The sequence below is a fragment of the Harpia harpyja genome, chromosome 8 (assembly GCF_026419915.1).
Source record: "Harpia harpyja isolate bHarHar1 chromosome 8, bHarHar1 primary haplotype, whole genome shotgun sequence".
Taxonomy (NCBI): Eukaryota; Metazoa; Chordata; class Aves; order Accipitriformes; family Accipitridae; genus Harpia; species Harpia harpyja.
In genome coordinates this window covers 5,847,972-5,864,838 of record NC_068947.1, presented here as the reverse complement: position 1 = coordinate 5,864,838, position 16,867 = coordinate 5,847,972, and the positions used below count along the sequence as shown (strand labels likewise).

At 37.6% G+C, this 16,867-nt stretch overlaps 1 protein-coding gene across 23 annotated transcripts in view; it reads left to right on the top strand.

Annotated features, from left to right (window-relative positions):
- Window positions 1–16,867, top strand: part of DMD (dystrophin) — a 1,317,358-nt gene that overhangs the window by 1,144,849 nt on the left and 155,642 nt on the right. For all 23 annotated transcript variants that reach the window (XM_052795054.1, XM_052795067.1, XM_052795065.1 and 20 more), the window contains one exon: window positions 1,910–2,056. In XM_052795054.1, the coding sequence (XP_052651014.1) occupies window positions 1,910–2,056 (147 nt within the window). The remainder of the gene's footprint in view (window positions 1–1,909; window positions 2,057–16,867) is intronic.

Genomic DNA, 16,867 nt, shown 5'->3' with positions numbered 1-16,867 from the left:
TGCCTCTTCTCTCACATCATGGCACTTGCATTGTTCTCTGTGCTTTCCCTTACAAAATGCACATCGCTTCTGATCGTGTATTTTACAGATTTATCATTACAATCATTCACTGCACATAAGTGCCACTTAAGTCAGTCTAACTCCTTATGTTGCAGGGTAATTTAACATAATTAGTGGAAGTCAAGTCTGGTTTTGAAAGACATTTGAGGAACAATTTTTCAGTGATGTTTACCTTTAGTGCAGTTCATGGCATTCTAATGTCTGTGAATGTCTTCATGCTATTTACTCCTAAGATTCACTGAGACAGTGGATGGGCTTTTTTTGACCTTTACTGCATCACATGTTGATGAAATGATTGCTAGGCAATAATCTCAGGTTATTTGATGATCTAAAATGAGATGCAGACCACATGTGGTCTTTATCAAAAATGCTGAGAGAAAGGAGCTAGAAAGCAAGACTAATATAGCAAGTAAATTATCCTGCCTTTGTGTGCAGACATCATATGGCAATAAAAAATGCTTCCGACTCCTCACCCACACACACACACTCACCCTCAGGCACTTCTTCCCTCCGGCTCGACCCTAGGTTCCCCCGAAGCAGAATCTCTAACCAAGGCCTTCAAAACAAAAAAGCGTTATTTATTCTATCTACGGTGCACAAATTTCGACAGCTCAAACTGGATGCCTCCGGAGAGGAACCCCAAACACGAAAATCCCTGGGCAATTATACCCTTACAATATAAGTTCCTGCCCCTCACACCATAGTCTGGTCCAACAGTAATATTCGGGTCTGGGGTTGTCTTCTCTCTCCTCGGGTCCTTTTTCTCGGCTCTAGGTGGGTTCTTTTCTCTTTCCTGTTTTTAGGCCAGTGGTCACTGTGTTCCTTTTCCTTGCTCAAACTGGCTCTGGGGCTTTCCGAATCTTCTTGTTCCTCCAGTCAGACAATAAATAGGTCAACGTTAAGCAAAAGCATTAAGCAAGCTATGAGCTCTGCTTTATCATGAAGGACTACTTTTAAGCAGCTAAACAGAGTCTGTAAAGCTCTCCAAAACTTATCAATGGCCTCTATAACTTATATACATTCCTGTGCTATTATAGCCTCACAGTTTTATCCCATTATTGCCACGCGCTGTTTACGTCCCGTTTGGCTGTGCTCCGCATGCTCACATAGCTCAGCTTTGCTACCTTCCATAACAAAAATCAAGAAACTTGTAACTTGCAGCTTCTTTCTGGTTTTCACATATGTGGCTGAAATTATTAGCTAGACTGCTCTTATGCATAGTTTTAAAGGTTATCTTACAAGATACATTGATTTCCTTTTTCTGAAATATGAGTCATGTAGGCCAGTTTGGGAGTTGTACCAAAAAGTTTTGTTGTGGTTTTTTTTTTATTTTTGTACTTCCCATTACTAACCTTGTATTTGTAACACACAAGATACTGAGGGTAAGATCATGGCCTTAGTGAGGTCTGTAATAGTTTTATCATTACTTCTTTTTTTTCATTTGTTGTATTTGAGAACAGCAGTCTTCCTGTTTTTATGTGTTAAACAGCACTTATCGCTCCCATCCACCCTGAGGAACACATGCTACGCGCACGTAAAGGACGAGGCGGGAGAGAAACATGCTCTGCAGCACACATCCCAGTGGGTGTGCTGCTTCGAGATTTGGCTTAACTGGCCAAAAATTGCTATGAAGGTTCCAAATGTGTATCACTTTCTGAAATGCTGGGCCTTACCCTTGAGACCTGAAGTCCATACGAAATTATATAGAAAGATTGTTAACTGTATCGTGACCAGTACACTCTTTCCTTTCAGCTTGACATGGAATACCTTTACATTACTGATCAGCTGGTAGCAGAGCCAATAGTTTTTGAAGTTAGTGCTTATCTTTATTTATATTTAATTCACACAGGTTTATCGAGCAGAACTTGTACCCCTTAAAGAAAAGGTGCATCAAGTCAATGACCTCGCTCACCGGTTCGCTCCCTCTGATATTCAGCTCTCCCAGTACAATCTCAGCTGTGTGGAAGACCTGAACACAAGGTGGAAGGTGCTACAGGTACATTTCCTATGACTTCTTTCTTTATGCTGCATTTAAGTAAATATTTTTTATTTCTGTGTGCTTATTTTTTCCCTGTGGAATAGCACCAAAGGTGTAGTAAGGCATGAAAAAGGAAGCAGGCTTTCAGTAATGGTGTATCTATGAGAAAATAGGAGTTAAAGCTGACGCTGTATTTTCGTATGCTTCCGAATACTTGATCAAGTAGAAATCAGGTAACCCAGTTTTTCACATGGTTAAAGTTCTCATACAGTTAAAATACTTAATAGTTTATTTACCTTACAATATTAATATTTAGCAATTCTTCCTGGCAAATATATCATGTGATAATTTCTTTTAACTAGCTTATCCATGTCTTACAGATATTTTTATGGTGAATATGGAATATTCACATAAGACAGTTTACTTCTGCTGCTTCATTCCTTTTACTATTGTTTAAATCATTTTCGGGAGCAGCAGTTCTAAATAAATTCCTTATAGGCAGATTAGTGATTCTGTGCAGTGGAACCTTTAAAGTCACACCTATAGAACCAATTATAACATTACAAGGCATAACATTCATTCAGGTAATTATCAGGGCGTGATACTGCAAGTAAAGCTGTTCAGACAGGGATTTTATGAACTGAGCTGGAAAAGCCAAAAAATCTGGAAGACAAAATGAGTATTGCCAAAATGTTTATCCCACATATGAGAGAAATCACATCTGGTTACTTTTTTTAAAAACAAAGACTGATCGAGTTAACAAATTTGCCGTGATTCATTGAAAAATACCTTATTTCACTAATAAACTAGTTAACTAAGTTTCAGTGGTTCGCTGAAATATACTTCATTACTTCAGCAGGAAATAAGGGAAAGCGGGAAGATTTTTCAGACTAAAAGCACTTAGGATATGAAAAAGTCATACAAATCTGAGAGAAAGCCCGAGATAAATGTTTTCTTGTTATCGTTCATGAAAGTATTAAACAGAGGTCCAACTTCGCATCGTTTAAAAATACATAGGGCAAATCACACGTTCACACACATTTCAAAGGTAATACGCTCTTTTTCCACGGAGCACAGGAAGCATTGCGAACAATTCACTTTTCATTGTAAATTATTGTCTCAATTTATCAAATCCAGATTATTTGGAAAACAGTGTTTCATCTTCTATTTAGATAGATGCTTGGAGACAGTATGTCAGAGTGGGATGTTAGAGCTGATAGAACAGATAGTTAATTAGAATATTATGGTTTACTGTCTTTTTTCGTATTTACCTAAATGTCATCTGGAAGATATGGAGAGCAAGGTGAAAACACTCAGTAGATTTTTAAACATATCCTGAGGGGAAAAGACATAAGTAATTTTGAAGGATTATCATGTACAAAAGTCCAAGACGTGACCCCTGGGAAGAAAAACACATCTGTTCCTATAATACAATTTTTCTACTTAAAAGGGAGCAGAGTTTGAGACATTTTGAGAGACGGAGCTCATTTTTGTTAGAACAGAATAGAATAAAATAGAATAGTTCAGTTGGAAGGGACGTACGACAATGATCTAGTCCAGCTGTTCTACATATGAAGTCTGCTGGACATTGACACTCACACCTGCGTGGCACTTTTTAGAGTATTACATACTGTTCTGTGTTAGGGTTAGACTTACTTATGTATGACCAGCACTCTAGTTAGGTGTGATACTATTTATAGAAAACTGAAATTTTGGCCACGCAATAGGAAAAGCAAAAATACAAATAATTTTTGTTTCATGCAAAACCATTCTACTTCCAAGATAGGTTCCTATTGTTTGTTTCTGGTTTTCAGTTTGAGTGCTAGGATTTTTTTTTATTCTGCCTTTGTTTTTTTCTTTTTTGACTAATTGCCTTTCCTACACTAATGTCACATAAAATATCTCCTTAATACTTTAGTCCTTTCATCATTTTTTCTATTGATTTCAGCCTTCTATGTATTTTCATGTGTCTTTCTTTTATACTACCCATGTTTTCTCTTTGGCTTCTATTCATTTCTTTTTTCAAAAAGTATTTCTTTCTGTGTTCCTACTCTTCTCTGCCTTTCCCCATCTTACTTTCCTTATTTCTGTGATTTTGTTGTTGTTGTTGTTGTTCTTCCCTTTTTCTCCAGCTATAATGCTTCTTAGTTTACTTGTCATTTTTTTCCCCTCAAAGGTTAGATCTCTCTCTTTCCTTGTCATATTCCTAACGGGGAAAATATTTCTTACCCATGTATCCCATTTCCTAGAAAATATCACTGCAGAAAATCATAAAACAGAGGATTCTGTGCTATTGCTTGCCAGAAAGATCCCCATTCTTGGTTATGTGTGGGAAAAGTACATAAGGACATAAGGTTTATCAGATCTGAAATAACAGTGAATTCTAGCGTTATGAGAAAGTTGCAGAGCATTGTGTAGAGGATGAAATAATGTCTTGTTTGTTGCTTTATTAACATTGGGACTTCCATAAGATCAGAGGATGAAATGTATCATTTTAAGCCAAATCTCACACAGATTTAATATTATATTCATTCTACAAACATAAGAATAAGGCCAACCATATTCAGTCATTTGTGGTATTGCACAGTGGTTGTACAGTGAGATTAGTACTATTAGTGAATAGTATCAAATATTGCTGCAGAATCTTCCAAGGACTTCATTTATATTTCTGCAATAAGGCATGTTTGCCATTAATTTACCTTTTTTGTGTTCAATTTTGGTCAATATACACTGGAGTATTACTGGAAGAAAAACATATGGAAAGCACTCAGCCAATTACAGACTCAACCACCCCTGGTTTTGAAGTGTTGTGTGGAAGTGTATTCCATTAACGAAAGCTAATGCACTCCGCTCGGTCACCGAAAAATGTATCATCGTTTGTGAAGTTTAAGCAATGTGAAGATAATTAGCTTCATGCCTTTAAAGGAGTAGTTTTGAGGAATATATGCTGTTTATTTTTCCATTTTTCTTAAACATGAAAGGAGATAAAATCTCTCCGGGGAGCTATTTGTTATGAATTTCACAAGGAGCTCTCATGTTCAGATCCTGTGTGCTTCAAACAGTATATGTAATGAGATCATCCTGGGGGAAATCATGTCTTGCAAACTCTTGCTTACTTCCAGTTGACATTTGAGGAGCCAGGGAGACCAGATGGGTGGGAGTTATATCCACTTCACTTTGGTCAGAGATCCGGTGGGTGTAATGCTGGTCAAAAGGCAAAGCCTCTGACATGTAAAAGAATTTACAAGTATCCCATGGGGAACATAGACTTCAGTCATCAAGAAAGACTTTTTTGGTTTAAGGCAAATTGTATGTACTCTTATTTAGAATTGTACCTCTAATAAGCTGAAAAGTATAATAACTGTCTTTTATCAAAAAAAAAAGTATCTTTTAAGAGATTTTGTCATGGTATTTATATTCCAGTGCTTTTAGTTTAGCAAGTTGTAATGAACTGTGGTCATTTGTGAGTGGGCATCTGTCCATAACAGTGGGCCCAGCCTGCCTAGTTCGTAAAACTAAGCAACCTGGAGGAAGCACATAAAATGACTAGAGCTAAACCAGCCCATACCCTGCATATATATATAGAGAGAGAGAGAGATACACACACACATATATAGACATATATATATACAGAATTACGGTTGGACTTGATGATCTTAAAGGTCTTTTCCAACCTAAATGATTCTATGATTTCTCTCTCTCTAAAGCGTGACTGTAAAGAAGCATTAGCCCTAATTTCAGTATCGTTCCTAACTCCTCACCTCACCTTGAACCAGTAGCAAAGACTCTCCAGCACGTGGGGATTTGAAGATTGGTGTGGCGCAGAAGTATGCTGCCTCTTGTTAAAGGGTCCAGCCACAACTATTATACTGTTCCCTCAAACAGCACTCTTTGCTTGCAAGAGCTGCTGAAGAAACAGCAGGCTTTTAATACCACTGCAGGCAGTTATCTAAAGTTACATCAGTAGTTTTATTTGTATTCTGCTGAGGACGGGCTCTTTACTGAGCTGTGTAATGCACGCTATTGTAATAAATATCACTGCAATGAATTATTTCAAAAAACAGCATCTTCCGGGTGCTTCACAAATATTAGCTGGTTCTTTCAATCTTTGGTGAGAAATATGAATGCATCTTACTATCTATGTTCGCAGAGGAACTAACATCAAGAATATAAAAGCCAAAAAGGAAATCCCTCCTTTCCTGAAATCAATGTGAAATTGTGACTATGCATCAGAGTCTTGCCGGCCTCCATATGTAAATGTCCCACCAAATATTAATGATAGATATTTTCAAATATTTGTTCAGACCCATTGAATCTCTCAAAAGCTGAGTCAGGAGCATTCTGGGCAGCAGTCCTCAGCTCACACCCCGCTTTTGATAGGGGATGGGCACCAGGGGAAATAAGTTGCATCAAAGGTTGTTGTTGAAATCATCACTGACGTATTATAGTAGCTTTTAGGTTTAGGTTTTTTTCGATTTTACTTCACCTTCTCTCCTCCATGCCTTCTCCAAGAAAAAAATCCTCAGAAAAGAAGCAAAATAACAACAAAAAGACACATGTAGAAGACTTGTTTTTTCAGGTCTCTCACAGTTGAATTGACACAAGTTTATCAAATTCTCAGGTCCTTTTTTTATTTCTACATGCATAGCATGGTAATGGTTTCAGGAAGTACACTTCAGGTCTAAACCATGTAATTAAGATTTGAATGCGATTAAGGATAGTCTCTCATATCATTTTTCCAAAAGAAAAAGAAAAACCTTTTCTGGTTCTTTACAGTTCAGTTGTCCAATTGTTACTGCATAGGAATCTCACACAAGAAAGCTCTAGTCATATAATTAAACAGAAAATCTGCCTTAACTTTATGTGTATCTTACAAGAAAAAGTATTTTACAAGAAAAAGTATTTATTCCAAATTAAACAGTGAGTGTAAACTGGGGGTATGTTAAAAGTGGATAGATTGGCAGATAATGCAACAGTAGCAAGAAAGAAGTTTCTTCCTCCGCAGGAGACAAAGAATGTCATGTATATAAGAATGTGCCATATAAAAGGCAGTTACACTTTTATATTTGAGCATTATTACCTTTCTATTACCTTAGCAGTTTCTCCTTCCATTGTGTCATTTCATTACTTTTAATAATTAATTTGTTTCTGTTTGTTTGCTTTTCCTTTTTTTAAACTATATTTTGACTTACATCATCTGTAAGTAGCTGACAAAAACAGGAGATAACTTTCTAAATATATGGAGCCAAAATTCTAGCTCATCTGTAATTACACTAACTAAAGCATTACTAAAACCATAGTTCTTTTCAACCTTGAAATTTGAATTATTTTAGTAGTTGCAGATTTCATCTTCCCAGCAGAGGGAGATTTTGATCCTTTTTGGAAGTTGTGTTTTCCCATCGGAGTCTTTAGTTAAAATGTTGTTTTGTATATTCCGTGAGAACTGGAACTTCTGCCAAAACCACAGTTGTCATGGCTCTTTAATGGTCTCTTATTTATTTAATTGGCTATGCCAGTTGGCTTCAGAAGTCATATGCCCATGTGTTTTTCTTCATTTCTGTTAGCTTGAGTCTCAGTTTTGCTCAATGTTTGTCTACAAAAATATACATATAGATTCATTTTACAGTCATTCATTCTTTAGAGATCCGATTTATTTATTTCTGTCAGCTGGTGGAGGAAGGCCAGCTATGTGGATTGGGATTCAATTCTTCTAATGAAGTGTGTGTCAAAAATTGGAAGGATTCCTTCCTAAATTTGGAGGACATCTTCATTGTTCTTTGTGCCATGGTTAGGGCAGTCAGTGAAAGAAAGTGTGTAAGTATAAATGGGCATGGTTATCATCAACAGCCATGCCAGCAGGAAAAACTAATAAAACCATGTTAAAATTATGATGTTCTGTGTGATGAATTTCAGTTTGTTGAAACTGTAAATGCTAGTCACTTTTGTTTATAGAAGATACATTCCTTTTAGAGTTTTGTTATCCTTTTTTGACTTCCTTTACTTCAGAATTTTGTCCTCTATGATGATTTGTCTTGAAGAACCACGCAGAAGAACAGCAATTTGCCCTACTTTATATTCTTGTTTCAATACGCCTATATAGATTTCTTTTGACGTATTTTTTTATTTCTCATATGGGTATATGGGATTATAAAAAAACTGACTTATGTTGTTTATAAGTACAAAGAAAAGCACTTTAAAATTATCAAATGCAAGAATATATGTTACACACACCACTTGAATTTAGCACTCTGTTGTACAATCTTTGCATATACAAAATATTCTGTAAGAGCTCCAATTTATCTGGTTGATGGATAAACGATATGAAGAGAATGGGCATATTGATATATGTTAGTCTTGTTTCCTTATGAAATAAGCCTTGCACAATTTACTTCCACCTGTCAGCAGTTCTAGATTACATTTGGCAGTGCACATCTATATGAGTCACACCAGACTATATTTAGGATACTGGGGGAAACTGAGGTTATGATACTGTTGAAAATGTATTCACTGAAAACCAACATCCACTAGTTCTGTTGCTTTTTAGTCAAGCAGTTTTAGCTAAATCATTCAGTTTATAGCTCTTTAACTTATTAATTTACTAGCCACCATTAAAACTGTACTGAAGATGGAATTATTCATATTCTTTAATGTTCATGATCCCTAATACCTGAGCATCTTAAAAACATTAATTGAAATTATTTCTGTAAAAGTCCCTTTGACAAGGAAAGTGGAAGTTACATTTGGAGAATTAAAGCTCTGAGTTTCAGTCCTACAAAGGTGTGTAGAGTACAGGAGTTGGGCGTTTTTACCTTGGATACTAAAATTGGACAGGTAGCTTCATTTTTTTTCTTATCCAAACTGAGACAATATGGCCTGATTTTTTTCAACATCTTTTTAGGTCTGTGACCTGATTCCAGTCAACTCTCTTTAGGCTGTTCATTATGAAAATTTGGGGGAGGGGGGTTAGGGTAAGAAGGTGTGAGGGTGAAAAGCTGGGAAGTGCACAAACTGAGCAGCAGTCAGAATAGTGAAAGCAAACAAGGACAAACCAAAGATGAACCTTGCAATTACAAGTCATTCTCCAGTCCTGACTTCCACATCATGGGTCCTTTTCCTTGCCAAAATGTTATCAACTGTCAGAGTTCATAATTCGTGGGTTAGATTTTAAAATGCAATAGAATAGGACAGGATTGCGTAGGGTCGGGTAGGGTAGGATATATTGTCAGCTATCTGCTGACACCAGAAGGATGATGAGTCTTAGCAATTTCTGGTTCTGCTCCATACCCTGCGGGGCATATACTCTGCTGACACAGATCGTCTGTCCATTCATGCCCGCTTGGTTTGAAGCAACGTTAAAGCAGATGTACAAAGTTTGCTTTGGATTTGGAACGCGTTTGTTGCAGATAGAGCGTTCACAGAATTTAAGAGCTGTCCTGTAAAGGCGCTCTCTAATGTGATTTTCAGAGGCTTGTAATTCAATGAAACTTCAATTAATATCCTTGGAAGGAGTATAAAACCTCTTAGACTCCAAGTGCCAGTGCCAAAGTATTGTTAAAGGTTTTTAGAGGGGGAGACTCCCCAGTTTTGCTAATCCCTCCTTCTGAAATCCTGTGAATTTTGTTAGAAGAAACTTAATTTAAAGTGATAAAATCCCCAAGGTAGAGAAATAATGCGCAAATTTCCAGTGCAAAAGGTTAATGTTAGCCAATTTTTTTTTCTTTGTTGAGTCATTTTGTGTCTTTCTGACACATCGATTACATATTATATCACTGCAGATATTTTTATGTCAGACTATCTACTTTCAGGTTACAGAAAGCTTTTACAGTCTTTAGGCTATGTGGTATTGTGTGCTGTATTTTCTAAATCTTTTTGCTTCAGTAAGACTTTAAGCTAAGTAAGATATTCTTGCCATTTTAGAAAGTACTATTAACAATAGTGTTTAAAATACTAAAAATGTCAGTAGCATTAAGTTGTGACATAGTTTTAAAACCAGCCGTTGTAGATGATTAGGTGTGTCATTTTCAGAATATTTTCACAAGGTGCTCTCTAAAATTGCCGTTGCAGATTTCGTCACACCTTGAGTAAAGCTGAATGTTGTGCCCTTATATAGAAAATTCTCAGCAGTGTGGAAGTCACGTAATAGTATGTTAACTGTAGAGGAGGGCACTTTATAATTAAAATGGCTGAACTCTTGGTATGTGTTGTGTGTGCAAACGTTTTCTATAAAGTGCTTCCTAATTTGGATCCACCTGGCACAACACAGGCAAAAGGAATTATTTCAAGATGCTCATTGTTCCTGTGGCTCATCTAAGCCATTTGATTCTTGTGCTGGCTGTTACTTTATAAAACACCGATACTGCAATAACCTTTAGAAATGCACCGTTTAGTTGCAGAACAAACGTGGTATAAATTACAGTTCTTGACCCAGAGCTTACAATTTCAGTTTTTATCCATGTTAAGTTGTTATTTCTTTTGTACCTGGAGAATCATAGCAACATCCAAATCCTACCTTATGGAAATGAAGTCTTTAGGGTATACCATTTTGTCTGGGAATCCTCAAGTGTGTATGTTAAAGATTCAGTTAGTCTTTCTCTTCCATTTTCTTAGGTGTTCAAAGTTGGTTCTCTACCACAGCTCAGTTTGTTTTAAAACAGAATTAATGGCATGACTAATTCGTATTAATCAATCTGGAAAAATAAGCCTAAGTCTAAGTTTGTAGATAATTTATTCATTGTGTTGATGTTGTCACTTTCATCCCTCTGATGTCTTATATTGCTCTCAAGCGTTTTGTGTCCTTTTCTCTCAATACCCTCATTTATGACTCTCTTTCATCTGTAAAAACAAGTTCTGTCCTACTTATCTGACATATAGCTGATAATACAGCGCTGTTTCAACAGTGCAGTGATTTTGGGGGCATTCAGAAGAAGTAGAAGAATGTGTCTTCCATAAAATAGCTTTGTGTTTCTTGTATATCCCAGCATTCCAGTTCCTTATCTCAAAACATCACATTTCAAATCCTGAATTGACTTTGTCTGTGCTTTTGCAAGCCAAAGAGCTAAGATAACTGAATTTGGTTTGCACATCAGTTGTAGCGGGCTGCAATATATCCCTGAATCTGGCTAGGCTTACCTGTAAAGAGAAAGGGTTTGCATTTTCCTCATAAAGCCTTCATAACTTTATGCAGCTGTGAATGACATGTGAAATACTGTCAGACCAGTATGGTCTGTTGCAGAAATCATTCAGGCTCCCTCTTTTAAAAAGTCAAGATCTAATCTTTTTTCTTTGCCAGTGAATAGGAGGTCAACTTTCAGCAAATAAAGTTTCTGAAAGACAGAGACAAATCCAGTTTTATGCTCACCACTTTTCTCTCTCAACACTCTGCCCCCACATCATTAGATTGTGCTCAGTAATTCCCCCAGCTGATGGGATAAGCCCGTGGTGTTTAACAGTGCCAGGTCATGCTGATTATTTTAGCTTTGCCAATAACACTCTGCATAATTTTTCAAATTATTTTAACCACCTTGTGCATGAATTTACATGTTTTTAGACAGGTATCCATTTATGGATCAGAAAGGGATGTTATGAAACTTAGTTAAATTAGAATAAAACTCTGTTGATTTGGTGTAAATCATAGTAGCCTTTTAATTTGACTGTAGTTCTGATAGTTTACATAGTCTAAGGGTCTGTCCCATTCCCTAGAAAATGGGGTCAGAAAAACAAACGCTATTTCACGTAAATTTGTGTTTATAAGTATTTATTGTTAGACAGGCCGAGGCCCCTGAATCACAATTAATAGTGTATTTGTGATGTGAGCTGCACTACAATATGTGGAAAGGGCTTTGGACACAAACTATGATCTTATATTATTCAGCATATTTATTGAAAGCATGGTTATATTTAAGGAAAATGTGGATGTTGTAAAATCTACTTCCGTCAGTTTGTGAACCTATTCCAGAAAACAAATCCCAGACTTTTTAACATAACATTTACATGCCATTATGTGGTATTCAGTGGTAACATTGCTCTGTAAAAGAAGAGGTACAGGCTTTAGACTGGTATGTTAGAGCTTAAGCCATCATGGGCCATTGGCTTTGTGTGTGCTACCATCCCTTACAACTGTCCTGACTGTTGTCCCTGCTGAGCTTGCATAGCTCAGATATCCTTACATGACCCAATAGCAACATTTGTGCCTTTTTGCGCCAGAAGAAAACCCCTTTATTGTACCGTTTATCAAAGAACATCCTAGGAAAGATGTAAAAGCTGAAAGAATAAAAAGCCTGAGTTGCTGTTTTTAGAAAGCTAATCAATTCTTAAACCTTTAGATAGGAAATTTCATTTGTTCCTGATCCTTCTAGCTCTTTGGAGGAATAGTCCCCAAAAGATGTATTCACAGTTGTACATACACAAAGTAAATTTCATGAGCTCCCGGGCTATATTATTTGCATGAGCAGTATATTCACACAGCAGTGTTACTGCTTAGAGATACTGTATTTCACTGTCTTCCTCATATTCAGACAGGCTCTAGCTTGCCAGAGATTTTTAATTTTTTTTTTTTTTTTTCTGAATGAGCATATAACTAACAGATGTTTGTTTTTGGCTCCATGTCGACATTCTTTGAAAGCTGGAGAATTAAATTGCTGACATTCAGACAACACTAATTCACATATCCAGGGAGCCTAATTTGCCATCCCTGAGATCCTGATTCCTGGTGTTCATGGGTTTAAAAACCATTTCAGTGACACAATATAAGAATAGGCTGGGGAGTTTCAATAGTATGCTCCTGCTAAACATAATCACATTTTATAAACATCTGCGTCTTTACTAGTGTGATTCATCTCTAAGCTGTATACAGCTGTGTTTCCAGTTTCAGTTAACAGTCCCTTAATTGCATATCCATCTCATGTTACTAATTTAGTTAATTTATTCATAATTAAGAGTATTATATTTTCTACGAAGGTTTGTTGAGCTTAGTACATTATAAAAAATAAAAAACCCCTAAGGCTGAGGGATTTTGATTCTTGCAATAGTCACGTGAGAACAAAAATGTTATTCACGCACCTAGAGAGGAAGACAAGATATAAGGGACAGCTTTTTCTCTTCTTACTGTGGAATGAGAAACCTTTGGAAGTGTTTTGCTTTGTGTTTGAAAGCAAATGACAGTATGAATGTGCTCTCTTCTCCTCGGTTTTACCATTCTCCCTTTTGCCCAAAATCTAATGTAATTCTATAGTTTAGACTATAGTGGGTTTTAATATGTAAAAAGCAATGATAACACTAAAAAGGGTGTTACAAGAACAGAGGTATGTAGGAGCAAATCAGAGTATGTAGGAACAAATCATCCTGCCTCATGCATTTTTGTCCTCTAACTTTTATATTTTAGAGTACAATGTATTTAAAAGGACCTGTGTGATTAGGAAGTGTGAGATAACTTAAAAATTAAGCCCGAGACACATTCAGGTGGATGATAAGGACTGTCTTAGTAATATTATTTATCAAAAGACCTGTTTGCTTTTTAGAAAGTATCTTTTGTATATCAGTACAAGAATATTGTGTGCAAAATGGTTTAGAAATCCTAGAAACAAAACTTCTTGCAGTTGTCCACAATCCAATGATGTTCTTCACTTACCATTTTAGCAGGATTGGTTACAACTCTCCAGTACTTTGTAAATACAGATGCTGTCTTCTCCATTATCTTTACAAGCCCTACTGGGATATTCATTCTAGGAAATGTGTACAATACTAAGGAGTTTTATGTATAAATGATCCTCTTAAAAAAAAAAAAAAAAGAAGAAGAAAAAACCAAAAACTCATCTTTAGCTTGAAGATTAGTTTGATACTAGTGTGTTAGTGAGCAGGTGAGCAGAACCTTCAAAGTTCAGCATCTCTTTCTGGAAAAGAAAAGAGGGAGAAATACAGGACACTCTTCCCTCTTTAAAAACAAAAATATTTGGTAGTTGTTTGAGATAAGTATTATTTCCTAAGTAGACTATTACATTGCTATAATTTGAAGTAAGCAGAGGGCTAAGTTGTACAGAAAACATTGAAATAGTCTGATCAATATGTCTCAAGCAGAGCTTCAGGTTTTTAATGACAGCTGCTGAATCCCTTCTAGCTGAAAATCACAGTTGTCTGCTGCTTCTTCCTTTAATCTTCTCCTTCCTCCAATCTGCTTGATTCTCTTTTTAGTTTCTCTCATTGCTTCTTTTCTCCTTGAAGCTTCCTTTCTTCCTCTTCATATAAGCTTCTCCTTGTCTGTCGTACCATCTACAGTCTTACTGCTGCTTATTAAAAAAGGGAGAGGAAGAAAATCATTAAACAAACAAATAGAGAACACAGCCAGAAAATTTGTAATCTAACTTGAGAAGAAAAGAAAGGGATGGAGGGAGGAAAAGTGCAATGTAAGGTGCAGATGAGGTAGGCTTTTAGTCATGGCAGTTTTGCGAATCACAACCTTTACTTCTCCCAAGGAATCTCTTGAGATCAGAGTTAGTGAAAGATACAGCCATGCTCTAAGCAGACTTCTAAAGCTCTTCAAAGCAGACAGTCTCGTAATTTTCTTTTCTTTTACTTGTCAAATATTAATGCTGGAATGTAATCTTCTGAAGATAATAAAAGTTTGAACCATTTCAACCTTTTAGCTGCATACTCTGTGTATTTAGCAAATAGAATAACAGTTGCAGTGCTAACCTTGCTGTACGAATTCTAGGCTGCCCCACCTTTTTTGATTAAAATGGTGATTAGGGTTAAAGGAGATTATAGCAATTTGCCAGGGTCCTGTTGCACTGCAAGCTCAAGGTAAGAGAGGGTGATTCGAGTGCCTGCAGAAAGATAGATTAGCATGGGTTGATCAATCTTCAAGCTTCTGTGGATTTTTACTACCTAGGTTATTTGCGTACATTCTCCAGATTTTACTATGCAAGAAGGGAAATGCATTCATTTTCTGTACACCAAAAAAAGTTAATAATTTTCTCCCTCCAAGGAGACAGGGTCTTCAAAAGGGAGCACATAGGCCTTTTAAATTTTATTGTATCAATATCATACTCTGGAGTTTTGTTGCTTTTTCTTTTCCTTTTTCTTACTCTACATAAAATATAGGGCAATTGTACCTTGTGCTTCAGATGCTAATTTTAAACCCCGTGAAAGTCTATATGCATGTAAACCTAGGTGAATTTGTATTTTAAAGAGAATTGCACATGATTTGCTTATTTTTCTAGAGAGATGCCTGACCCACAAGTTGGAAATAAATATAATATCCAGATCTTGAATCACCTTCCTGCTTAAATTAAGCTTTTCAGTTTAAGGTTTTGGGTTCAGATCATTAAGATCAGGTTTCAGTTCAGAACCCTCAATTTCATGACATTAGACATGGGATTCCCATCCATGTTTTTCCCAGAAGAGGACTTTGTGCAATGCAGTATTAGGAAAAATCTGGTTGATTTTTATCTTCTGCATACTTTTACTGACAAAGAAGAAAATAAATACCTGTCATGAAAATATAGGTAGATTTTCATAGAATCGTGGAATGGTTTGGGTTGGAAGGGACCTTAAAGATCACCTAGTTCCAACCCCCCTGCCATGGGCAGGGACACCTTCCACTAGACCAGGTTGCTCAAAGCCCCATCCAACCTGGCCTTGAACACTGCCAGGGATGGGGCATCCACAGCCTCTCTGGGCGACTTGTTCCAATGCCTCACCACCCCTCACAATGAGGAACTTCTTCGTTCCATCTAATCTAAATCTATCCTCCTTCAGTTTAAAACCACTACCCTTCATCCTATCACTACACTCCTTGTTAAATAGTCCCTCCCCATCTTTCCTGTAGGCCCCCTTTAGGTACTGGAAGGCTGGTGTAAGGTCTCCCCGGAGCCTTCTCTTCTCCAGGCTGAACAGCCCCAACTCTCTCAGCCTGTCCTCATAGGAGAGGTGGTCCAGCCCTCTGATCATCTTCATGGCCCTTCTCTGGACCCGCTTGAGCAGGTCCATGTCTTTCTTACGCTGGGGGCCCCAGAGCTGAACGCAGTACTGCAGGTGGGGTCTCATGAGAGCGGAGTAGAGGGGCAGAATCCCCTCTTTTGATGCAGCCCAGAATGCGACTGGCTTTCTGGGCTGCGAGCCGACATTGCTGGCTCATATTCAGTTTTTCATCCACTAATACCCCCAAGTCCTTCTCTGCAGAGCTGGTCTCAATCCACTCATCGCCCGGCCTGTCCTTGTGCTTGGGATTGCCACCACCCATCTGCAGGACCTTGCACTTGGCCTTGTTGAACTTCATGAGGTTCTCATGGGCCCACGTCTCAAGCCTGTCCAGGTCCCTCTGGATGGCATCCCTTCCCTCCTGTGTGTCGACCGCACCACACAGCTTGGCGTCATCAGCAAATTTGCTGAGGGTGCACTCGATCCCACTGTCCATGCTGCCGACAAAGATGTTAAACAGCGCCGGTCTCTATACCGAGGAACGTCACTGGTCTCCACTCGACATTGAGGTGTTGACCGCAACTCTTTGAGTGCAACTACCCAGCCAATTCCCGGTCCATCCATCAAATCCATGTCACTCTGATTTAGAGACAAGAATGTTGTGCAGGACAGTGTCAAACGCTTTGCACAAATCCAGGTAGATGACATCCATTGCTCTTCCCTTATCCACCAATGCTGTAACCCCATCATAGAAGGCTACCAAATTTGTCAGGCACTATTTGCCTTTAGTGAAGCCCTGTTGACTGTCACCAGTCACCTCCTTATTTTCCATATGCCCTAGCATACTTTCCAGGAGGATCTGCTCCGTGACCTTTCCAGGCACAGAGGTGAGACTGACTGGCCTGTGTTTTGTGT